The sequence below is a fragment of the Cinclus cinclus genome, chromosome 1 (genome assembly GCF_963662255.1).
Source record: "Cinclus cinclus chromosome 1, bCinCin1.1, whole genome shotgun sequence".
NCBI lineage: Eukaryota > Metazoa > Chordata > Aves > Passeriformes > Cinclidae > Cinclus > Cinclus cinclus.
Window position 1 is genome coordinate 6,262,160 of NC_085046.1, and position 20,215 is coordinate 6,282,374.

Consider the following 20,215-nt stretch of genomic DNA (forward strand, 5'->3'; position numbering starts at 1 on the left):
AGACAGTTTCTCAATGGCTGCAGCAAAGACTGAATAGAAAATAAACAGAATGGCACTTCATTCAAACTCCTCTCCTCTCTCTGCATTGCCATGAAACGTGTGCAACAGAGGGATCGAAACATTACTTGCAGAATTTGAAAAGATCTGTAGGGAAGATTCAGGGCAGCACATGAAAAGATGGGGCTGAAATGGAAAGTGCAACAACAGAATTGCTCATTATTCTAAAAAATTGTAGTTAAGTAATTCCATTGTAAACATCTATGCAACACTTAAAAAGGTACTGATGACATAAAGGTGAGGCATCATCACCCTGAGCACAGGGGAGGAGAAAGGCATTGGACAGAAAGAAATGAGACAGACATAACAAAAAGAGGATGAAATTCAATACAGCAAAACAGAAACGTGAACATCTCAACCAGGATTTCTGTTAGAAGAAATGATCAGAGACAGGACTGAGCTGATCACAAAATGACTGAGAGCAAAAAGCAAGGGGGCTAAAACTTCTCAGCAGTGAGATAAAAAAGAAGTATCCAATTCTGAATATTCTTTCAATTCTTACTGTCCTTTTTTACACATACACACACACACACATATGTTTGAACATTTTCAATTTTATCTAGAACTTAATACTGTCAGGTTCACTCATATTGAATAGTTTTATTTTGAAATACAGAAATTAAATATACTATTCAAAATACAAAGCATTTACTTAATATGAATAGAAGAAGGTGCAATGAAAGCTGTATATTCCACGGCTTGTATTGAAAGACTGATGTAAAGCATCTTTCCAGTCCAAATGATGGAGAATAGCTACTGGGATCTTATGTCAAATTTTTTTGTTCTATTATAATGCATGAAAAGCAAGAAGACTCAAGTGAAAAAAGGCCTAAGCATAACCATGGGAAAACCTGAAGAATTATAAATATTTGTTGATAGCATGACTGATTTAATATATAAAGAATTATTAACAAACCCTTTTGGGCATTATTAGATATGACCAAAAATATATCTACATGTAGAAAAAACAATGTGAAATACATCTCCAATATTTCAAAACAGTGCCAGAATACGACACCAGAACAAGTTCATCCTTTTCAAAGGTACTTACTTTTCCAAAGACATTACCACTTCCACTTAAAAGATTAAGTATTTATCTGTGTATCTCTATCAGTATTTAGAGTATCAACGTAAGTTTCATGGCAAACACTGGCTTTTTTTATAGTAACCTGCTTTTTGAAACTGGCATTAAAACAGTTAAGAAATGCTTTTACTCTTATTTGAGTGACATAATTTCAGGATATAAACTAGGACAATAAATATTTACCCATCAGAGTATTTGCTAATTAAACTCAACTTTTCTTTTGCCTCTAATTTGTTTTCATTGGTCTGGTTCTTCCACATTCTAGTTACCTCAAAACTAATTAATGATACATTCCATGCAACTCCATAAAGCTTTTTAAGAAACTGCAACATAAATTTTTAGCATGAGAATCTGCCCAAGGAAACCTTATTATAAATAGGAGCTCAGGGATCCATACGTGGATATTTTTAGTCACACTCTGTATTGCATTTGTCTTTTTATCAACCCTACCCACCCAGTTTTCTTACAGAACTTGAGCATTCAAGTGTTTTTTACTCACTTCTGTGCTCCCTGAGACAACAGCTTTGTCCACGTTCAGCAATAGCTGCTCTTCAGTCTGGCAGACTCCCACCGACCACTCCGCACAGCGGTGATGAGCCCAGCAGTGACCTGGTGTGGGCAGAGACACAAAGGGCCAGGGTTGGACAGCTCTGTCAAGCACTGCCTCCAAGTATGGAACTCTGCTCTGGCAGTAAACACTTGCCAGAAAAAACAGAGAAGTTTTCTCCCTGTTTTTTTTTTCCTTGTTGCAACATTGAAAACCCGTATTATCATATACTGAATGTATTACATTTACTATCAGACACTAAAAACATTGCAATCTTCTTTTATACACAACACACCTTTTTTATCTGCTTATATTTCTCAAGTGGCTGATCATGTAATCATGGCACTGAGGTGCACAACACTCTCTGACTTTGATTCTACATTCAGTGCTTGTGTGACACATACAGAGTTCCATTTGACCTTTTATTTCACTGTAGTTAACATTTCCCTAAGTTTGTACTTTTCATTTATGATTCCCAAGGACTGGATACCTGTATGTTCATGTAGAATATGCTTGTATGATGCTTTAGGAGTCTACACAAAGTATTCCTACAAAACCTCAAAATACACCATGAACAGAAACATATATAAATGAATGAGAAAATTGTGTCAATACAACAAGCACAGTATAGAGATACACCTACCTAACAAAAAAAAAAAAAATCAGAATTTGTAGAATTCAATAGGTAACTCTTACAAGAAGTTTCTAATTCAATTCTGAGAGAAACAGTGCAAATGATGCATACTTCTAAAGGAGTTCTCTGACTGCTTTGTATGGGAAGTAGAAATGATGGTTTACACTAACAGCTGAGATTAGGTATTGGCCAATTTAAAATTCAAGCTACCAAAAAAATCCCAAAAAATCTGTGTATCGGTTTGTAAAGAGTCATTTACAAATAACAGCAACTTTAAAAATGTAGATTGATAAATCCACACCCACCCATCTACACACACTATAGTAAAACTATTTAAACAAAACCATCAGATTTTATTTTTTCTTTTAATTAGACCTTGAAATAAGTTTCCACATTCATGGAAGAGTGACATTTTTATTATTACGTAAATGTATTTCCATTTTTTGGAGCAAAATATGTGAATGGACTACTGGCATCAAATCATTTGGACACAGATGCCTTCTGAAAAAGCAATTAATAACTTAATTAATAAAAAAGTTCAATTAAAATGAAATAGTAGATGATAAACCTGACATTTTTCTGACAGAAAACCTGCAGATTCTGGAAACATGCATTATGCCCATTATGCCTCTACTGCTCTAATCATGATGGTCTTTTAAATCTTCTACTCCATTGTTTCCAATAATACTTGCAGCAGGAGATCAGGTAATGTCATAGGATTAAGCCTTCTGAGAATTATATTAAGCTGTGCCTCATTCCTTTTCCCTTGTCTCCCCAAAACAGAATCATGGTACTGAAGGTATTACTACCTGAACACCAGTTCAGCAGCAGATTACAAGTATCTCCCCACACAAAGCTGAGGATTCTCTTTTCCAGAGAGACTACAAAAACACAACCTGACACAGGCAAAAGCTACCAAAGCACCATCAAAGACTTGACAAACACTGCAGCACAAAAAACCAACAGCTGCAAAATTTCACTCGTGTCACTGTGGGTACTGTACTGCTCCTGGACAGGGAGAAAAAGGAGGATAACAATGGATCTTACCTGTTGGCTCAAATAAGGCTTGAATATCAATGTCATCTGGTAAGCCAACTAAACTGAGTTCATCCCAGAATTTGACAACCTGATCGTCAGAAGCAGTTTGGGTGCTTACACTTGTATATGATGCTATACTCGATCGAGATCTGTATCAGGAAGCAGAAAAACAAACTTAGCAGTGGCCATATTCCTTGTTCAATTAGCCAGCTACTCACAAATGATCCGAAACCAGCAGCAAGCAAGTAAATACTTTTCCTAATATGATTAAATACAAATCAACATGAACAGAAGTCTTCCTTGTATCTTATTCCAACACTTTCCCCAACAGCTTCCCATTACAGCTGCTATTCAGTAGACAAGCCTGCTCTCTTCCAGTTCTTCAGGACACCCACACTTCTTGAAGTTTGATTCTCTTTGATATTAAAACTTGCCCAACCCCTGAAATTGAGAATGAGGTAACAACCTGCAGAGGCAAAGTGCCTATAGAAAATACTGCAGCTATGGGGGTAAGGTAGAAAATCTTAGAAAATCTTCAAAATCTGCTTGGAAACAAACATCTTTATATGTACAATGCCACCAGATGTTAAAAAAACAAAAAGCAGGGATGAGCTGGACGAAAGGGGGGTGGGGGAGATTAAAATTGCAGTGATATAAAGACTACTATATTGTACTATCTGCTATTTTATAACCTTATTAATCTGTTCTAATCTCAACAGAAAACAATTCACACAACTCAGATTACTGCATTATAAAAAAAAAAAACAGAACCAACAACTCTGCCTTTATTTCCTGCAGGCTAAAGACTATCATGGACATCTAAGGGTGTGCATTTAGGCCTACTGATAAGAGACCTGATCACTGATGCCTCAACAATTGGTAGGAAAGGTGGTGCTGCATTTTCCATTAAGGTTATTTGAACTTGATTACTCTTTGCTATTAATAACTCAATTGTATGCATTTCTCAATAGATACAGTAACCACTGGAATTTTAACCTGTGGTAACTCTGCTTTCCTGAAAACCATGCTTTACTTCCGCCATTATATTTATAAATACTTTTTTAAACTCCTTTGTTCATGGGGAAATGAGTAACATCTCTCTTGAGCCACCCAAGAAATCTCAGAAATTTTCTATTATTATATGGTACCTTCATGACTTGAATAATTAAAAAAACAATCTACCCCAAAACCTATTAATTCTGACACTATCAACATTTAAAACCCCCTTAACAAAGGACTATGTTCTCTTTGACAAAACTGGTTCCTGAACACCATTCATGTCCACTGGAATTACAGAAAGTTTGGGTCAGAAAGGACATTATTCCAAACCCCCTACAATGGGCAGGGGCATCTTCCACGATCCCAGGCTGCTCTAAGCCCTGTCCAACCCGCCCTCGAACGCTTCCAGGGATGGAGCATCCACAACTACTCTGGGCAGCCTGTGCCAGTGCATCACCCCCATGACAATGGAGCCTCCTCTAACACCAAACTGCTACTCACAACACCGAAGCGTAAAGGATTTTTGAGAAAAACTAAATGCCAACTGACCAGCCATTTTTCTGTATAAAAAAGCTTTCTCGCAACATCAAACCAATCCATTTACAGAACTTCTCAATTTACTCTGCAATCTTGCCCTGCACAGAAACACTTTCTATAGACTTCTCTGAAAATAGTACTTCATATACCTAGCCTGAGCTGAGGGTCTTACTTTTATTAGCTTTAAGAAAATCCACTTTTCTATATCAACATTACACAATGTACACTTTTCCACCACCAACATGGTGACAAAAATGTACAACGTGTACCCAAGCAACCTCAGTGAGCGTGGAACACTCTTGAGCAGCTTCTGCAGCAGCAGCACAGCCACGGATAGGTCTGACTTGGGGAGTTTGGCACAGCTGGCAGCCACCTTCCTCACTGCTTCCCTCCCTGGCTGGACCAAGCCCGGAGCCAATCCCCCAGTGCCTGGAGCCAATCCCCCAGTGCCAATCCCCCAATGCCAATCCCCCAATGCCAATCCCCCAGTGCCTAGAGCCAATCCCCAAATGCCAATCCCCCAGTGCCAATCCCCCAGTGGCCAGAGCCAATCCCCCAATGCCAATCCCCCAGTGCCAATCCCCCAGTGCACGGAGCCAATCCCCCAATGCCAATCCCCCATTTCCCAGAGCCAATCCCCCAGTGCCAATCCCGCATGGCTCATGGCTCCACATCATCATCATCACCCCGCTCTCAGCCCCACATCCCTGCCCCACATCACCACCACCCCACACCACCCACGGTCCTGGATCACCATCACACCCCTGACCCCTCATCGCTGCCCCGTCTGCATCATCACCCCACATCAGCATCATCACCCCACATCACTGTATGGCATCACCACCCTGCCCTCTGCCTCACACCATCCTCAACCCCACATCACCGTGCCAAATCACCCGTATCCCCCTTGACCTTGCACTGCCCTCAGCCCCACACCATGCTGCAACACCAGTATGGCCCTCAACCCCACACTGCCATGGCTCCACAGCACCCTCAACCCCACACACCTATAGCCCCTCACCGCCTTAAACCCCACATCACCCACAGCCCCTCACCGCCTTAAACCCCACACACCCACAGCCCCTCACTGCCCTCAACCCCACACACCCACAGCCCCTCACTGCCCTCAACCCCACACACCCACAGCCCCTCACTGCCCTCAACCCCACACACCCACAGCCCCTCACTGCCCTCAACCCCACACACCCACAGCCCCTCACTGCCCTCAACCCCACACACCCACAGCCCCTCACTGCCCTCAACCCCACACACCCACAGCCCCTCACTGCCCTCAACCCCACACACCCACAGCCCCTCACTGCCCTCAACCCCACACACCCACAGCCCCTCACTGCCCTAAACCCCATACCACCCATAGCCCCTCATTGGCCTGTAGCCCTGCATCACCACCGGCTCCCTCCATGTTTCTCTAGGGTTGCAGCCTCTCTGTCACTCAGATTCTGATCCCACATTCACCATCAACCTTGAATGAACCCAAGTCATCACAAGCCCCCAGGGACAGGATCCCAGCACCCATAAAGACGTGGCTCTGAGCAGTCCCACCCCAGTGCCAACCATGTACTGAGTAACCTCTGCTGCAGGGCCAGCTATGCCCCTGCCATCTCTCACAGTCACTGAGAGGCCCGGGGACCATGACCAAACGCCCCTGTGTGGGAGAGCTGTCAGCAAACCCCACTCCTGCAGGGCAGGAACCACTGCTGTGTGCCCTCGAGCACTGGCACCACGAGAGTCAATGCTGGAGGGCAAGAGGAGAGGCTCTAACCAGGTGGGCAGAGGCTGCCCATTATTCCAGGCTACACAACACACAAAGTGTCAAAAGTCCATCCTCTTACACCTTTTGTGTGTACTTTTACTTCAGCATGACAAGTGGCTCTGTGCTTGACAGTAGCTATGTCCCTTTTCTGGGTTCTTCCAGAGTGATGATTCTCACTTGGGGAAGAAACAAACCCATTTTTAAAAAGTGGAAGAGACAGCCATTTCTATACCGCTCACGTGTTGGCTGCTCTGGCATTCTGCTTTTAGTTAGGTTTTTGTACATGCTGATTTTCCTTACCAACATTTATTAATACTAAAAACCCCCATTTACACAAACACAAGTTAGTTGCCTATTGCAGTAAAGAACCAGTGAAGATCCTTCCTGAATTTCATGCAAAATAAAAATCTACGTATTCATTGCAGGACAGACTTACTTCTTCTGGCCTCTCTGTTTGCGCGGCACTGAGTTTTGCCTTGGAGTTCTTTCACAAGCTCCATCCGTGCTGTCGCTGGCTTCACTCTTATTTAAAGGCTGGTTTTTCCATGGGATAATATACCCAGGAGTGGGACTGAATTGTTTTAAATCTCCTTGTCCTAATGAGCTCCGTTCTCCACAGTAACAAAAGGCGCAGAGTTGTTCGCTGTAAAAGGGAAGATCATTACTTCTTTATTGGGGGGAAAATCAGCAGAGGATGCCCCATCAAAGAGCAAATTTCATGGTAATTTAACCCTTTATAACAAGACAATAAAAGCTCCCACGTGCTGTCAGGTATCATAATTCAGCATTCAGAAACACTATTTCCAGCTAATTAACAGTTACATTAAAAGAACTTTTTTTATGTTCACAAAACTGCCTGATCAATGAAGCAAACAAACAAAAAAAGTCAATGTTATATTAAAATGACTAGAATTTCGAAAATTCTGTGTGTCATGCTTGACACATGCTTGCTAAAAGGTATCAAAATGTTACAGAACACATAGAACACTGCAACACAAGCACTATTCTGGAAGCACATACAGCTTTTGTGTAATTAAAAAAAAACTTTATGTGTAATACAATGTGTAAATACTCTACACTAAAATGTTTAGTAACATGGAGAAAAATGGAATAATGAGAAATCCACAGCAATGGCTACAGTCACACATACCAGAGCACACCACATACACAAATCCAACCATCCTCATTTACTTCAATATTTAAAAACAAAATGATGTCTAGAAGTTTTACTGGAGGAATTTTATATTTACAGAACTGTGACCGTTGCAATACCCTGTACCATTTGCAATTATGTTTTAACATGCACAACATAGCGACAGGATTGAAATGACAGCTCTGACAGCACTCCTTGTGTCACATCATATGGAAGCTACTGAAAAATATTTCTATAATAAACATACCCACAAACTTAAAATGTGAACTTCTGCAACTAATGCAGTTTGCATTAAAGGAAGGCCATTTAACACTTTTTTTTTTATGCTTAAATGAGCAATTCTGTTTTCTTCGTATTTATGCCCCCAAGACCCCAAAAAGATGCCTCAGGGAATCAGGCACTTGAATAGAGGCTTGCTGATGCCATTTAAATAGATTTCAATGCATCTCCAAGGTGGCATATTTGGATTTGGGACACTCTGTGCTGCGTGAGTGAGAGGAGGGAAGTGAAGTGAGAAGAAGAGAAAACCTTAAGGCTAAACTGCTGTAAAATATTTACTAAATTCTGGGGGAAAAAAAAATAAAGCTTCCCATGCTTTTCAGTCTGGAGAGACAAGAACAGCAACAGAAAAAAGTGAAAGTGGAAAAGGAAAGTTCCAGATCTGAACAGAAAACCCTGAGAATCCAGGAAAGCTGCTCAGATTTGGTTTATCATACCCTGGAATAGCTCCTTTTGCTCTCACCATAGAGTAACAACAGGAAGAAAGAAAAAGAAGAAAGAAACCTGAACTGATCTACTACTACAGGTAATACCAGACAGTCAGATGCTAAGGATGGGAGAAGTGTATCATGAGCTCAAAATGAAGACCAGAATGAAGCCAAATGCTTTTAACTATGTTTGGTAGGTAGGACTGCACTTTCATTAAGGCAGATGGGCCACTGGGAACATGCAGGTTGGTGGGCAGATAAAGGAAGTCCCATTCATGATACTGGAATTACACCTTCTATGGTACTTGTTAGGAAATATTTGTCTCATCCTGTGGCCTTGGCTGCACATCCCTCACTGATCTGCCTCAACACACAACCAGCATGAGCCAGCACAAACCCCAGAGCTGATGGCAAATGTCTGACACGTTCCAGAAGTCTTTAGAAAAAGATATCTGAAGACAAAATATCCAAAGAAAATATGGATAAAGGTAGTATGAGAGCAGTGGAAAAATGAATAGCTACATTGAACAGTAGCTATGTCTATTTCACAGCTAGCTTTCAGTGTGACAGAGCAACAAATAGACTTTTATTCGTCTGTCAGTGACTGTAACCACCGGACTGCCAGTGTAACCTGATCTGGCCTCACAAGCAGAGTTCCTAAGCAGGGAAAGCAAAGCTATTTATGCTGGTTGAGACTAGAGAGACTTGTGAGGAGACTTAAAAGATTTAAACAGACAACACCATGGTATATAAATTACACTAGTTACAAACACAAGATTATAAACAGTGGAATAAATAATTATTCATACATCCTGCTAGGACAGACTATCACTGCTCATTAGAAGACTTGAGGATAATTACAAACAAATAAACAAAGCTCTTTAAAGTGGAGTCATAGCAAATATGCAATAATGTTCATGTCCATAAAAGAGAAATATGAAACAGTAATTAAGATAAAAAATAAACTAACTTTTCAAGTGGTATTATTTGAAAAGGCATACAGGAGTAAAGCTGGTATTTCTGGAGCCTGTAAGGCAGCTCCAGCATCACAACTTCCAGCAGCAGCTTTCTGCAGGCAGAGGGGAGTGAAACAACAGGAGCAGTGAGTTTCACAGCTACTCTGCAGCGTGGTGCGGACAGCTGTGAAGCTGTCAAGTATCGTATGGTTTGTGCTACTGCTCCTGCTTCAGCAGAGCTGGGGTACGCAGCTGAACCGAGTGCTCACCACGGGGAGGGGGCCGGGGGAGCCTTCACTGAAGGTTGTGAGCACGTGGATGCAGAAGTTAAAGACAGAGCAGCAGAACGTGCCCAGAGCACTGCCAGGACACTGCCGGGCTGAGACAGAGGGGAGAGATTATACACAGGGGAAAAAAAAGGTTTCACACTTTCCAGGGGGGTAAGCAGAGGGGCTTTAACTGCAGCCACAGCCAGAGTGCCACAGACACTCAGTGGAAGTGAACTCCCAGCCTCCACTGGCATGCTGGAGAGACCCTCTGCAGGAAAGCCACGCTCCTCTGCCTCCTGACATGCCACAGCTGCTGCCTTGTCAGGCCATACAAAGTGGCCAGTTCCATCACGTTAGCCTTTTAGCTTTAAGTGCTCAGTAAATATTTTAAGTTATGTCTGTATGGGCAGAAGGTAGAGACTTTTTTCTTATCATCTGAGGACTGCAGAAAGCGCTTATAAATCTACTTTCCATATGTCAATATGCAATTAGAGGATCTAAATCTGTGATGCAAGAAGAGCTCTCATATTGAAGATAACGAAATAGAGATACTGGCAAATCTTAAGATCAAACTCTAGATCTGTTATCATAATGAACATATTTTAAGAACAGGATAATTCAAAATGGGATAAAAAGCAAGAGACAATGTGTCACAAACCTTTTTATAAGCTACTAAGAAAAAAGAGAAAGAAGTTCATCAGTACTCCATTTAAGATGTATCTTAGGTGCTCCAACCCAAAATACAAGCTCATGATTATCTGTAACTTCAACTTAAATTACGTATTTTCCCACAACAAATGCTACTTTCTTATAAAGGTTTAAAGATCCAGAGGTAGTTTATTACCAGGAGGTGCTCCTACACCTCACCGCATCCCAGAAGATTTCGTATATTTGAATGCACAGAAATTTTAATACGTAACACTGAGGAAAATTTGTTCAGAATGAACCAGACATGTTGGGTTTTGGAGGTGCAGTAAGAGACAGAAAAGCTGGTAATGTCTGAAGCTAATGTCTGTTCCCATCAAGCCATGGGAGGAGATTCAGACTTGGATCTTATTTGAAGGATGCCCTTTCTAACAAGGAACATGTTGATCCCATCACTTTCACTGCCATTCTCTTCTACAAGTTCTTATTTCATCAGGTGAGTGTCTCTTCCTCACACACAATTTACTCAACCCCTGACAAGAATCTAAAGTACTATAATCCTCCCCTGTCCACATCCTGAGGAAAGATAACAAAAATGCCCTGCAGCCATTTAATCCTGAAGGAAGGGAGACCAGCCACTATTTCCTTTACTTGACTGATGACAGTCACCAGGACTCATCCTAAAACACAGACTTTCCCATTGAAACAATTTCATTTCAACACATGTAGTATTGGGCAACTAATTGCACAATATTAAATCACAATCAGAGGAGGAGAAACATCTGGTTTGCTTGCAAATATTCAGTCAGAGAATTAAGGTAAAACTGAGAGTCCCTCAAAATTATTTTTTAATGGAATTAAGCCTTAGCATCAGGATTACCAACACCCGTAGTTGTACTTGCAGGAGTAAGCAGAATCCCCTCTTGGATCCTTCTGAGCTGGGAAATGGCACTGGGTAATCCTGGGTCAGCCAAGGATCCTTGATAACAAGCAGATGTGCAGACTGGCTCATGTAAACATGTTTTGTTTATGCTGTGGCCCGTATCTCACAGATATGCACTCGTGCCCACGTGAGCACTGTGCAGCTTCTGGAAATCTTCAGATGTGTCCATGGGAGGCTGTGTGACCCTCAACAGTATCACACTCCCACTCTCCTGCCTGTTTTTCACACATAGGTAGAAGCTGCAGGGATATGGGGCACTGCCATGTCCCCACACCTTCACATACACAGCTGGGGGAATAAATCTTCCTCATTCTCACAGGAATAACTTCCTTCCATGTCTCCAGGGCCCTAGTACAGCTGAACACCAAGCAAGACAGCGAGTGGTCTATGCTGAGCATGTCTGTCAGTGAGATGCTTGATGCTATCCAACCCTTTCAGTACTCAATGGTGAGGGTGGCAGGCTAAAGGAAATCCTGCAGCTGCCTGTTTTGCAGAGAGATGCTAAAGGTGCCCTTCTTTCAGGAGAGCCTGCACAGGGGAATCCAAGCATCACAATGAGATACAGAGGAGGATGTCAACAGCAAGAGAAATTCAAACTCCTGGATTCAGCTCAGGGACACATACCCTGTAACTTTTCTGAAATCCCTCCCAGCATACTGTGGGACTGGTAATACCAAAGGAATTTTGCTGTGCATTCACCTTTTCCAATTAATCATGCAAAAACCAGATTTAAACAGGAAAAAACAATGGATTATATTTGAGAAAATGCAAGGCATGGCAATTCCAGTGAGATTCACTAGCTATAGCCATTGCCTCAACATTAAACACTAAGTTGCACATGATCACTACTGCCATTTACCACTGAAACAACTGCACTAAAGTTAAAAAGAAACCCAACTTGGGAAGCATAAAGATGTCTTTCACACATGGTTTGGGCTGAAAAAGAAAGTGAAGAGGGTATCATGTGACTTTTGCTACGGATTTGTTTTTAAAGGAATTATGTAATAATTTTCCTCAAAGCCTGGAAATGCCTTCAGATGTCTTTTTCGCACACTACTTGTTACAGAAATTTACAGTGTTTTTAACATCTATTTTTCACTACTGAAATTAGGCTCAACACAGTGAAATGGAGTATTTGGGAGCAAAACAGAACTTCAGAGCATCGTCTGTACTAATTACCGAATCAGACTAATGAGAATTGGCCTTGAGAATTCTTCTTCCACCTAACCCTGTTAGTAGTTTTAACATGTGCTAAAAGGATAAATTAAATGCTATAGGGGACCTACCACTTATTTAGCTCTGCCAAGTTGTGTTAACGTACAAAATACTTTGCTCTCATTTTATCTTGTTATTTAAAGACTAGTGTTTTTCCCTTAGTGAAGAGCCGCCATTTTATCATTTATGTAAATTCAAATAAATACCTGCAAGCTGCATTTTAACTGAAGAAAAAAAGAACATTTCTGACTTGAAACAATAACCAGGGATCTGCATCAGTGTGAGTTCAAATATATTGAGATATTCACATCGGTAAAGTTACTCTAAAACTCATGATTCAAACGAAGCTTTTCAGCATCATCTAATTCTTCTGTATATATCTGGACCTCGACAATAAAGAAGCTTGAAAAGAAACTACTGAAGAAATCTCATTAGGTGAGGCATAACCGCTTCACATTGATACAGGATTAACAACCCAGGAAATCACCCTTCTGGGTGAAGGATACTAAGGACAGACAAGGATAGAAGGGCAAATAGAGATACTACAAAGAGAAAGAAGCAAAAATGTCTGCTAAAAGCTATATTTAAGCATTTGACACACCATCCCCTTCCAACAGGTAACTGAATGACAGAACAACCTGAAACCGTGGTTTGACATTATTATACTATTATAGAGATTTGGTTTTGAAAGAAGTATTTAACTTATGCAGCAAAATTCTTTTTTTTTTTTTTTAAAAAGGAGGCAGGACAGAGTTCATATGAACTTCAGATGAAGAATTTTATAAGTTTATACAAAGCAATTAAACTGCATTAGACAATAACTGCTTTCCAATTTCTTCAAACAGCACAGCTGGAGATCTACAGCCATATAATCAACTTAATGATACTCTTCTCATTTGAAAGAAAGAACACATTACTCCAAACACAACCAAAACAACACATCTTACTGTCATTTTTAAATTTAGAAAATACATTCTTATTCACCACAAATTGTGTCAGCTTTAATTTAAACAAGTATTGAAAGCTCACTTAGGGTTTAACATAGCCTAGACACAAGAGGAGTTACCAGAATGCCAATGCTGAGAAAAGTGAGTTTACAGGTCTAATCTAAGGCCCTCTGGATAGTTCCTTAAGGTCCACGTGAACTGACCTGTACTGTCAAATAATAATCCCCCACAGAATGCAACTGATTGTACCTGGAAAGTGGCACATCATGCAATTCTGAGAGCTATCTATCTTCACCTCTGAGGGATAAAAGTCAAAGAATAAGAAGTCCTGTAACTTCAACCTTCAGCGTGCATCTGTGCCCAGAAAGTATTGTCTGCGTAAGCCAAATTCTGTCTCTTGGTAATTAAAACATAATACACATAATGGTTTGGGTTGGAGGGACCTTAAACATCATCCAGTTCCAGCCCTCCTGGCAGGGCAGGGACACCTTCCACTACAAGAGGCTGCTCAAAGCCCCATCCAGCCTGGCCTTGAACACTTCTATGGATGGGGCAGCCATAGTCACACCCAACTCACACAGAGGTGCCAGTCTCTCTTGGAGGCAACTCATACAAATACAGTAGGGTCTTACTATCTGAAAATTACTGAGATTTACCATTTAGCAAGCTGGTTTTAAACAGAAGTTTTTCAAGAAAGCTTCATCTAAGCAGGATAAGCAGAGACACAGGGATATTAAAAGAGGAGACAGAGATGGTATATCCATGCCCCCCAGTATGGTCAGTTCAGGGCCTCACTGTGATTCCTGTATACTCACTCTCAGTTTCTCTTTCATGAACTTGCCCAGTCTGCTCCTGACCACACTCACAGTTTCAGCAAACCACATCCTTTGGCAAAGATGTCACTCCAGACAACTCTTTCCTATACAAACAATCACCTCCTTTTATTTTCCATCTCACCCTTAGAAGTTTCACTTGATGACCCTCAGTTTCTTGCATCAAAAGAAACTCAACAGCCAGGATAGAGCCACCTTCCCCACTCCATCTATGATTCTGAAGCTTCTAATCTTCTTTCTCCAGCATCTTTTATAGACTGAAGGGGCCTGAATTGTTTAACTGGAACCTTCTTCAGGTCTTTGATGAACCCTTCTGCTGTGATGTGAAACATTTCAAGTTTTACTATATTATAATTTCTGAAGTTACAGATAGACTTTACGTAACCCTATGAGAATTAGTACAAACTCATTACTCTAGATGCTTCTATCCTCACCAAGCAGAAGCCATGTGCTTCAGAAGAGCTTTAGCACATTGCAGCTAGAAGCACAAAGATTCTCTCTTCACTAAGCACATCTAATCTCTTTGAGTCCCTGTGTGAAAGCAGACTCCATATGCACCATCCACTTCCTGTGAATGAACATCCTTCTGGCAAAAGTCAGAGACACTCACAAGGATCATCTCAGCAACTACAGCTCTGGGGTGCTGTGAGCCCACATTTTACCATTTAAATTGCTTGTAATTCTATCAGCTTTGGTAAGGAAGCAAGGAAGGAATGCGTGGCACAACACAGAGTTTGCTGTGAGAGAAATGGAAAGTGCTGGAGAAATGGGACTATTGACTATGGGAAATCACACAGCTCAGACAGACAGCTGAAGGAAGCAAAAAGAAAACAGTCACAACTGACAAGGAAATAAACAAGAAAATGCATAAAGGGGTGAGAAGAAATACCGTGTAACTAACACCTGTCTAGAAGCCACTGGAAATGGATGGAAAGAAGCCGCACACCAGCCAGAGACAAGAGTAAACTTTCACTAAGTGAACCCTGAAACAATGATTAGAACTGATGAGCAGTTCCAAATTCGCTAAGAGAATGGGAGTATGAGCATTCAACAACATAAAAAAATTCCAAGAGGCTGGCAAAGAAAGCTTGAGGGGAAAAAAAAAAAAAGAAAGAGAAAGAGAGAAAAAAAGAGGTGATATTTAGAAGAAATGAGAGAAAATATTGTATTCACTCAACACTGGAACAGAAGATCCCAGACTATTATCTTTGTCTATGAATATCCTGTATCTGTGCAATCCCTGCCAAAGCAGGCATCCCATACTGTAATGAGTACTGCCCTCAGCCCTCCAGCATGGCCTGACAGACTGCCAGCCATGGGGTGCTTCTGTCTGTCTGACTGCCATCTCCCAGAGGACAGAAAACTTGTCCAGGCATCAGACCTGACCTGCCAGTGCTCAGCTTGCTGCTCACCAGTGTGGGACTTGTAAGTGGTAGGGCAGACCCAGGTGGAGACAAGCAGCCTTAGGATGGGGATGAGACAGAAAAACTGCCTAAAAACATCTGTGAGAGGCTGACAGTGGGACTCCAGAAACCTGTGAGCACCTGTGAGCATCTGCTCTCGCTGGGCAGGAGACATTTCATGGTTTCTGTGGTTGGACCTTCCTACCAAACAGATTAAATCATCAAGCAAAGGTCTGTGCAACTCATAGACCCAGCCATGAATGTCACTGACTATGGTGTCAAATCCCACAAGGCACAAGTTCTACATGAGAGCATTAAACACATCATGGCCACAATGGCAATTGTTCAGCCAAAGCAAAAGGCAGGATTTTGGCTGCCTGGGAAACCCTTCTTTGGCCCCATTTGTGTGACACGCCTTCTGTGCTCCGAGAAAGACACACACCATCTGGAGAAAACTCAAACCAGCAAGAAGGATCTGAGCTCAAGAAAACATCATCTACAAAGAAAGTAGGAACAAATTTGGGGTTTCTGTTATGAGGTAAAGCATGCTGGGGAAATAAATGAGAGACTTCTGCACAAAGCTGTCCTCCATTATCCTTGGCAGATGGTACGAGTAGCAATGGAATAAACCCAGAATGAGGAGAGTGTGGGTTAGATGTGAGGAAAGTGGTTCCAACAGTAAAAACAAAGAAGAGATTGGAAGGGACTGTTTAGGGAAGATACGGAGTTTTTATTACTGGAAGATTTAAGAGCAGTTTATGTAAGCCTGTGTCAGGAATGACAGCTGTAGATAACTGCCTTGGAAAACGGGGTGAACTAGATGAGTTCCAAAGGTCCCTTCCTGCCCTATAAAGCCAAGGCAAAGTTGCTTGAACAAGGATTCATTACAGAATTCTTCTTGAGACCATTTCCCTAATAATGCATGAACAAACAGGATGGAAAACCAGTAAACATTTAACTTTTTTCTCATTTTTCAGTGTGTGGTCTTAGTCTTTAATTGTGCCCTGCTAGCCAAATCAGTAATTTCACTCTGGGTTAGATTGCTCATTAATATAATGCTGAAGTACTACTTCACTTTGGAAGACAAAGGAATGCTATGTCCTCTTTCTGGATGTAAATCACTGACTTCAGAGGAATATCCCATAAATACTTATATGGATTTAGAGCTAGAAATGTGAAGGCAAAACTCTGCAATGACTTCAAAAGCCCTGTGTCGTGCATAAGGTCCACTCTCTGCAGAAACAAAATGTTTTCTTTGAGAAAAACATTCATGTAAAACTACAAACTGTATCACAGCACATGCTCATGAAAAGAAATAATTAACTTAAAAATGAATCTTAATACTGGTATCTCCTCAAAACATGCGCTTGACTTTACAACTTTACAACAAAATTTTGAACACATTTTAATATTAAATCTTTTACATAACTTCCTCCTGCCTAGAGATCTAGCTTTTCCTTCCATCACTGCAGTATTATTCTGCACAGACTGTCTACTCCCTGCCACTCCACAACTTCTTTTTCCACTGAGTGCTGCTCTGAGTGTCACAAATTCTGTAATGTGCTTTAAGATTATAAAAAAAAAAGGAACAGAAATAAAGAAGATCGCTGCTACTTTTTCACTGTTTTCTTTGTTCACACAATCTGCAGATGTTCACCAACCACTTCTTTTTGACAAAATAAAGCACCCAAGCTCTCCATCTCCACAATCCAGATTTCATTTTAGCAGCAACAAAATAACAGGGAATGGCGCAATTGGTCTGGAATGAAAATTACGTGCTTTGTCCAATTACAAGTGAAGCAAGAAAGCAGGAAGGTGTTTTGCCAGTTCTTTGGGGGCTTTTTTGTAGTTCTAGCAACAATCTCACAAGAGCAGATATTTAAGCAGGCCAAAGTACCAAAATCAAAAAGAGCTGTGTGAAAACCTCAGCTTCCACTTATTTAAAAATGTTCTGTCTTCATGATTATGGCAAAAGGACCAAAAACATGCAATTAATGCAATTCACAGTCTCCGAGAGCAGACAGAAAGTAAAATGAATCAAAAGGTGTTTTGTTCTTCTATGAAATTGTGTTTCTAGGCCATTCTCGTTAGCTTTTAATGCCCAGGGTTGCCAATGTGGGAAACAGAGGAGGAAGGTGGAAGTGGGCTCTGCTCTGAGTCGCAGCCGGCTCCTGGCTCCCTGCCTTCCCCAAGGGCTGCACTTCCCCTGCTCTCTGCAGGCAGCACAAACCAAGGCAGCAGATTCCTTTCGAAGAAGCTGGATTCCACTCAGCCTAAGTCCCGGGCTGACAGAAGCTTCTGACAAGGCTTATAAAAAGAAAAAAAGGGAACAACCAAAAGGAAAAGGCTCCAAAACCCATGACGCTAGTGATATATAGGAGCTGGCAGTGTTACTCCTGCCACTGCCAGGCTTGGGAGTTTATCTCTGCTTGATGTTATTGCCCCTCCCCACATGTGGTCAATAATTCACTCACTCCTTTCAAGCACACGCCTCACCCCCTTTCAGCTTCCCGACCCCAGTATGGCACAGACTCTCTTTATTTTAATGGGGTTTTAACATATTGCTTTCTTAGCACTAATCCTGAATCTGTTATTTAATTCCCTGCCCCAATCCCACTCGCTGTCAGTAGTTCTCTTAGTTTCCCATATCCCACCTCAGGAAGGTTCCAAAATTTACCAGCTCTCTCGCCTTTCTCTTGAATGTTTTTATTTAGCTGCAGTCTCAGGAAGGATCCAGAGAAAAATACCACACAAGCCAAGTTCTGGCTGATATCTCAGCTACTGAAATCCCCATCCTAGTTTAGACATGTCCGACTAAGCTAAAATCATGGTTTTTCAGTAGCAAATTATTTAGTTTTTCATGGAAAAGACTTTTTTTTTACACCCTGTGTCCTGTATTTCTCTAATTCCTTTATCTTCACTACCAAAGACAGAAACACAGAACTGTTTTAACTCTGAAAAAAGCAATGCAAAAGTAGCTCCGCCTACACCTATACCTATCTCTTGTGGAAGCTTGGATTCTTTTCTGTCTTCTAGACTATTTCTGCTCCGCTATGATATATTCTCATAATTCTCCTATGTCTCACATACATAAAGCTATTTTTAAATGCACAAACCCTTCCATTTTATTAGAAAGTGGAAGTTACTTGTATCATAGAACAGAAAAACTTACCAAGAATGAGATGAAGCTGATGAGTGCAAATTATTTGGAAATCAGCTTTAAAAATACTTCCCCAAGTTACACAGTGCTAAGGCACTGTGGAGTCACACTTTATCCTAAATTTTGATACATTTCCTCCAATAATTACACAACCATTAGCAGTGTCTGTTATTTCACCGACTGTATTTTCTCCTAAGAAAACAGTCAAGCCTCCAGAATTCAGTCCTCCAACCCCTGCACGACACAGTACCAATGGCAGCACTACACAGACAATGACACAAAGGACTGATCTGAAGTCGCAGATCAGAAGAGGCTTTTTTCAAGACTCGCTTCCACAGAAACTGTGACATCTGGGGTCTTTCCACTGTTATGAGGTCATCAATGACTTCTGCAACTAACCCCCATTCTGCATCTAAGCTTGAAATCAAGATTATCTGGGGTCGGAGAAATTCTCTGATTCTCAATTAACAGTTTTGTACCTCCCCAATACATTTCTTTCCAAAATGTCAGAGACAGAGTCTGATCACTATTATTGTAATTAAAAATTAATAGTGCTCAGCTTTTCAATGCTTTGATCAGCCAAAGCAATGAGCACATAATAGCCATTCCATCCTGACTGATCAAAGTCAACACAGTTGGAAGGAAGAATAAGTTGAGGGCAAATAAGGGCTGGCTCAGAACCAGGCCAAAGCTTTTTCAGAAGACTGTTGACTAGCTTGTAAGAAACAAGTCTGTGGCTATAGAAAGTGCTGTAATCAAGTATTCATGATAGCAGAAAAAAAGGTAACCTTGAGAAGAACAGAGAGAAGATGAAACAGCGCTGAAGTTTTTGCAAATTATCCAAACCAGGGTCAAGTAATGAAGCAAAGCAGCTGCTCAGTTCAAGTCGCTCCACGTATTTACTGTAATTTAATCTCAGCCTTGGAAAATTCCATCAAGAACAGAAATTTTTACATATTTCACTCAGGTATATGCACAAGAGCTATTTAACTGAATTTTCTGTAAGAAGGAAAGTAGCTCTCAATCTAAGAAGTTTGTGATCATGTAAAACATGAAAATTATGTATACATCACATAGATTAAGTAATTTTTTGTGCATGGAAAATATGCTCTATGTTGGATTAAGAGGAAGAAACATGATGACGACAGCTCTCTGCAAGTCTGTCAAAATATAATTACACCTGTAACTGGTAGCTGGTAATAGCACCCTCTGCAGCAGGAGAGACCTGCAACTGGGTTAGAAATTGTTATCAGAGCTTCACCAGAGAAGCTATGCTGGAATTGTGTGACACCATTTCAACAGTGATCACAGACA

General features: G+C 41.1%; 1 protein-coding gene across 14 annotated transcripts in view; it reads right to left on the bottom strand.

Moving 5' to 3' along the window:
* KMT2C (lysine methyltransferase 2C) overlaps positions 1-20,215 on the bottom strand; it is a 190,672-nt gene that overhangs the window by 109,731 nt on the left and 60,726 nt on the right. For 13 of the 14 annotated variants that reach the window (XM_062506292.1, XM_062506335.1, XM_062506325.1 and 10 more), the window contains 3 exons: positions 7,107-7,313; positions 3,370-3,509; positions 1,641-1,750 (listed from right to left, as the gene is read on the bottom strand). In XM_062506292.1, the coding sequence (XP_062362276.1) occupies positions 1,641-1,750; positions 3,370-3,509; positions 7,107-7,313 (457 nt within the window). Of the gene's footprint in view, positions 1-1,640; positions 1,751-3,369; positions 3,510-7,106; positions 7,314-11,280; positions 11,360-20,215 lie in introns of those variants that run through there. The other variant, XM_062506342.1, reaches the window with a different exon arrangement.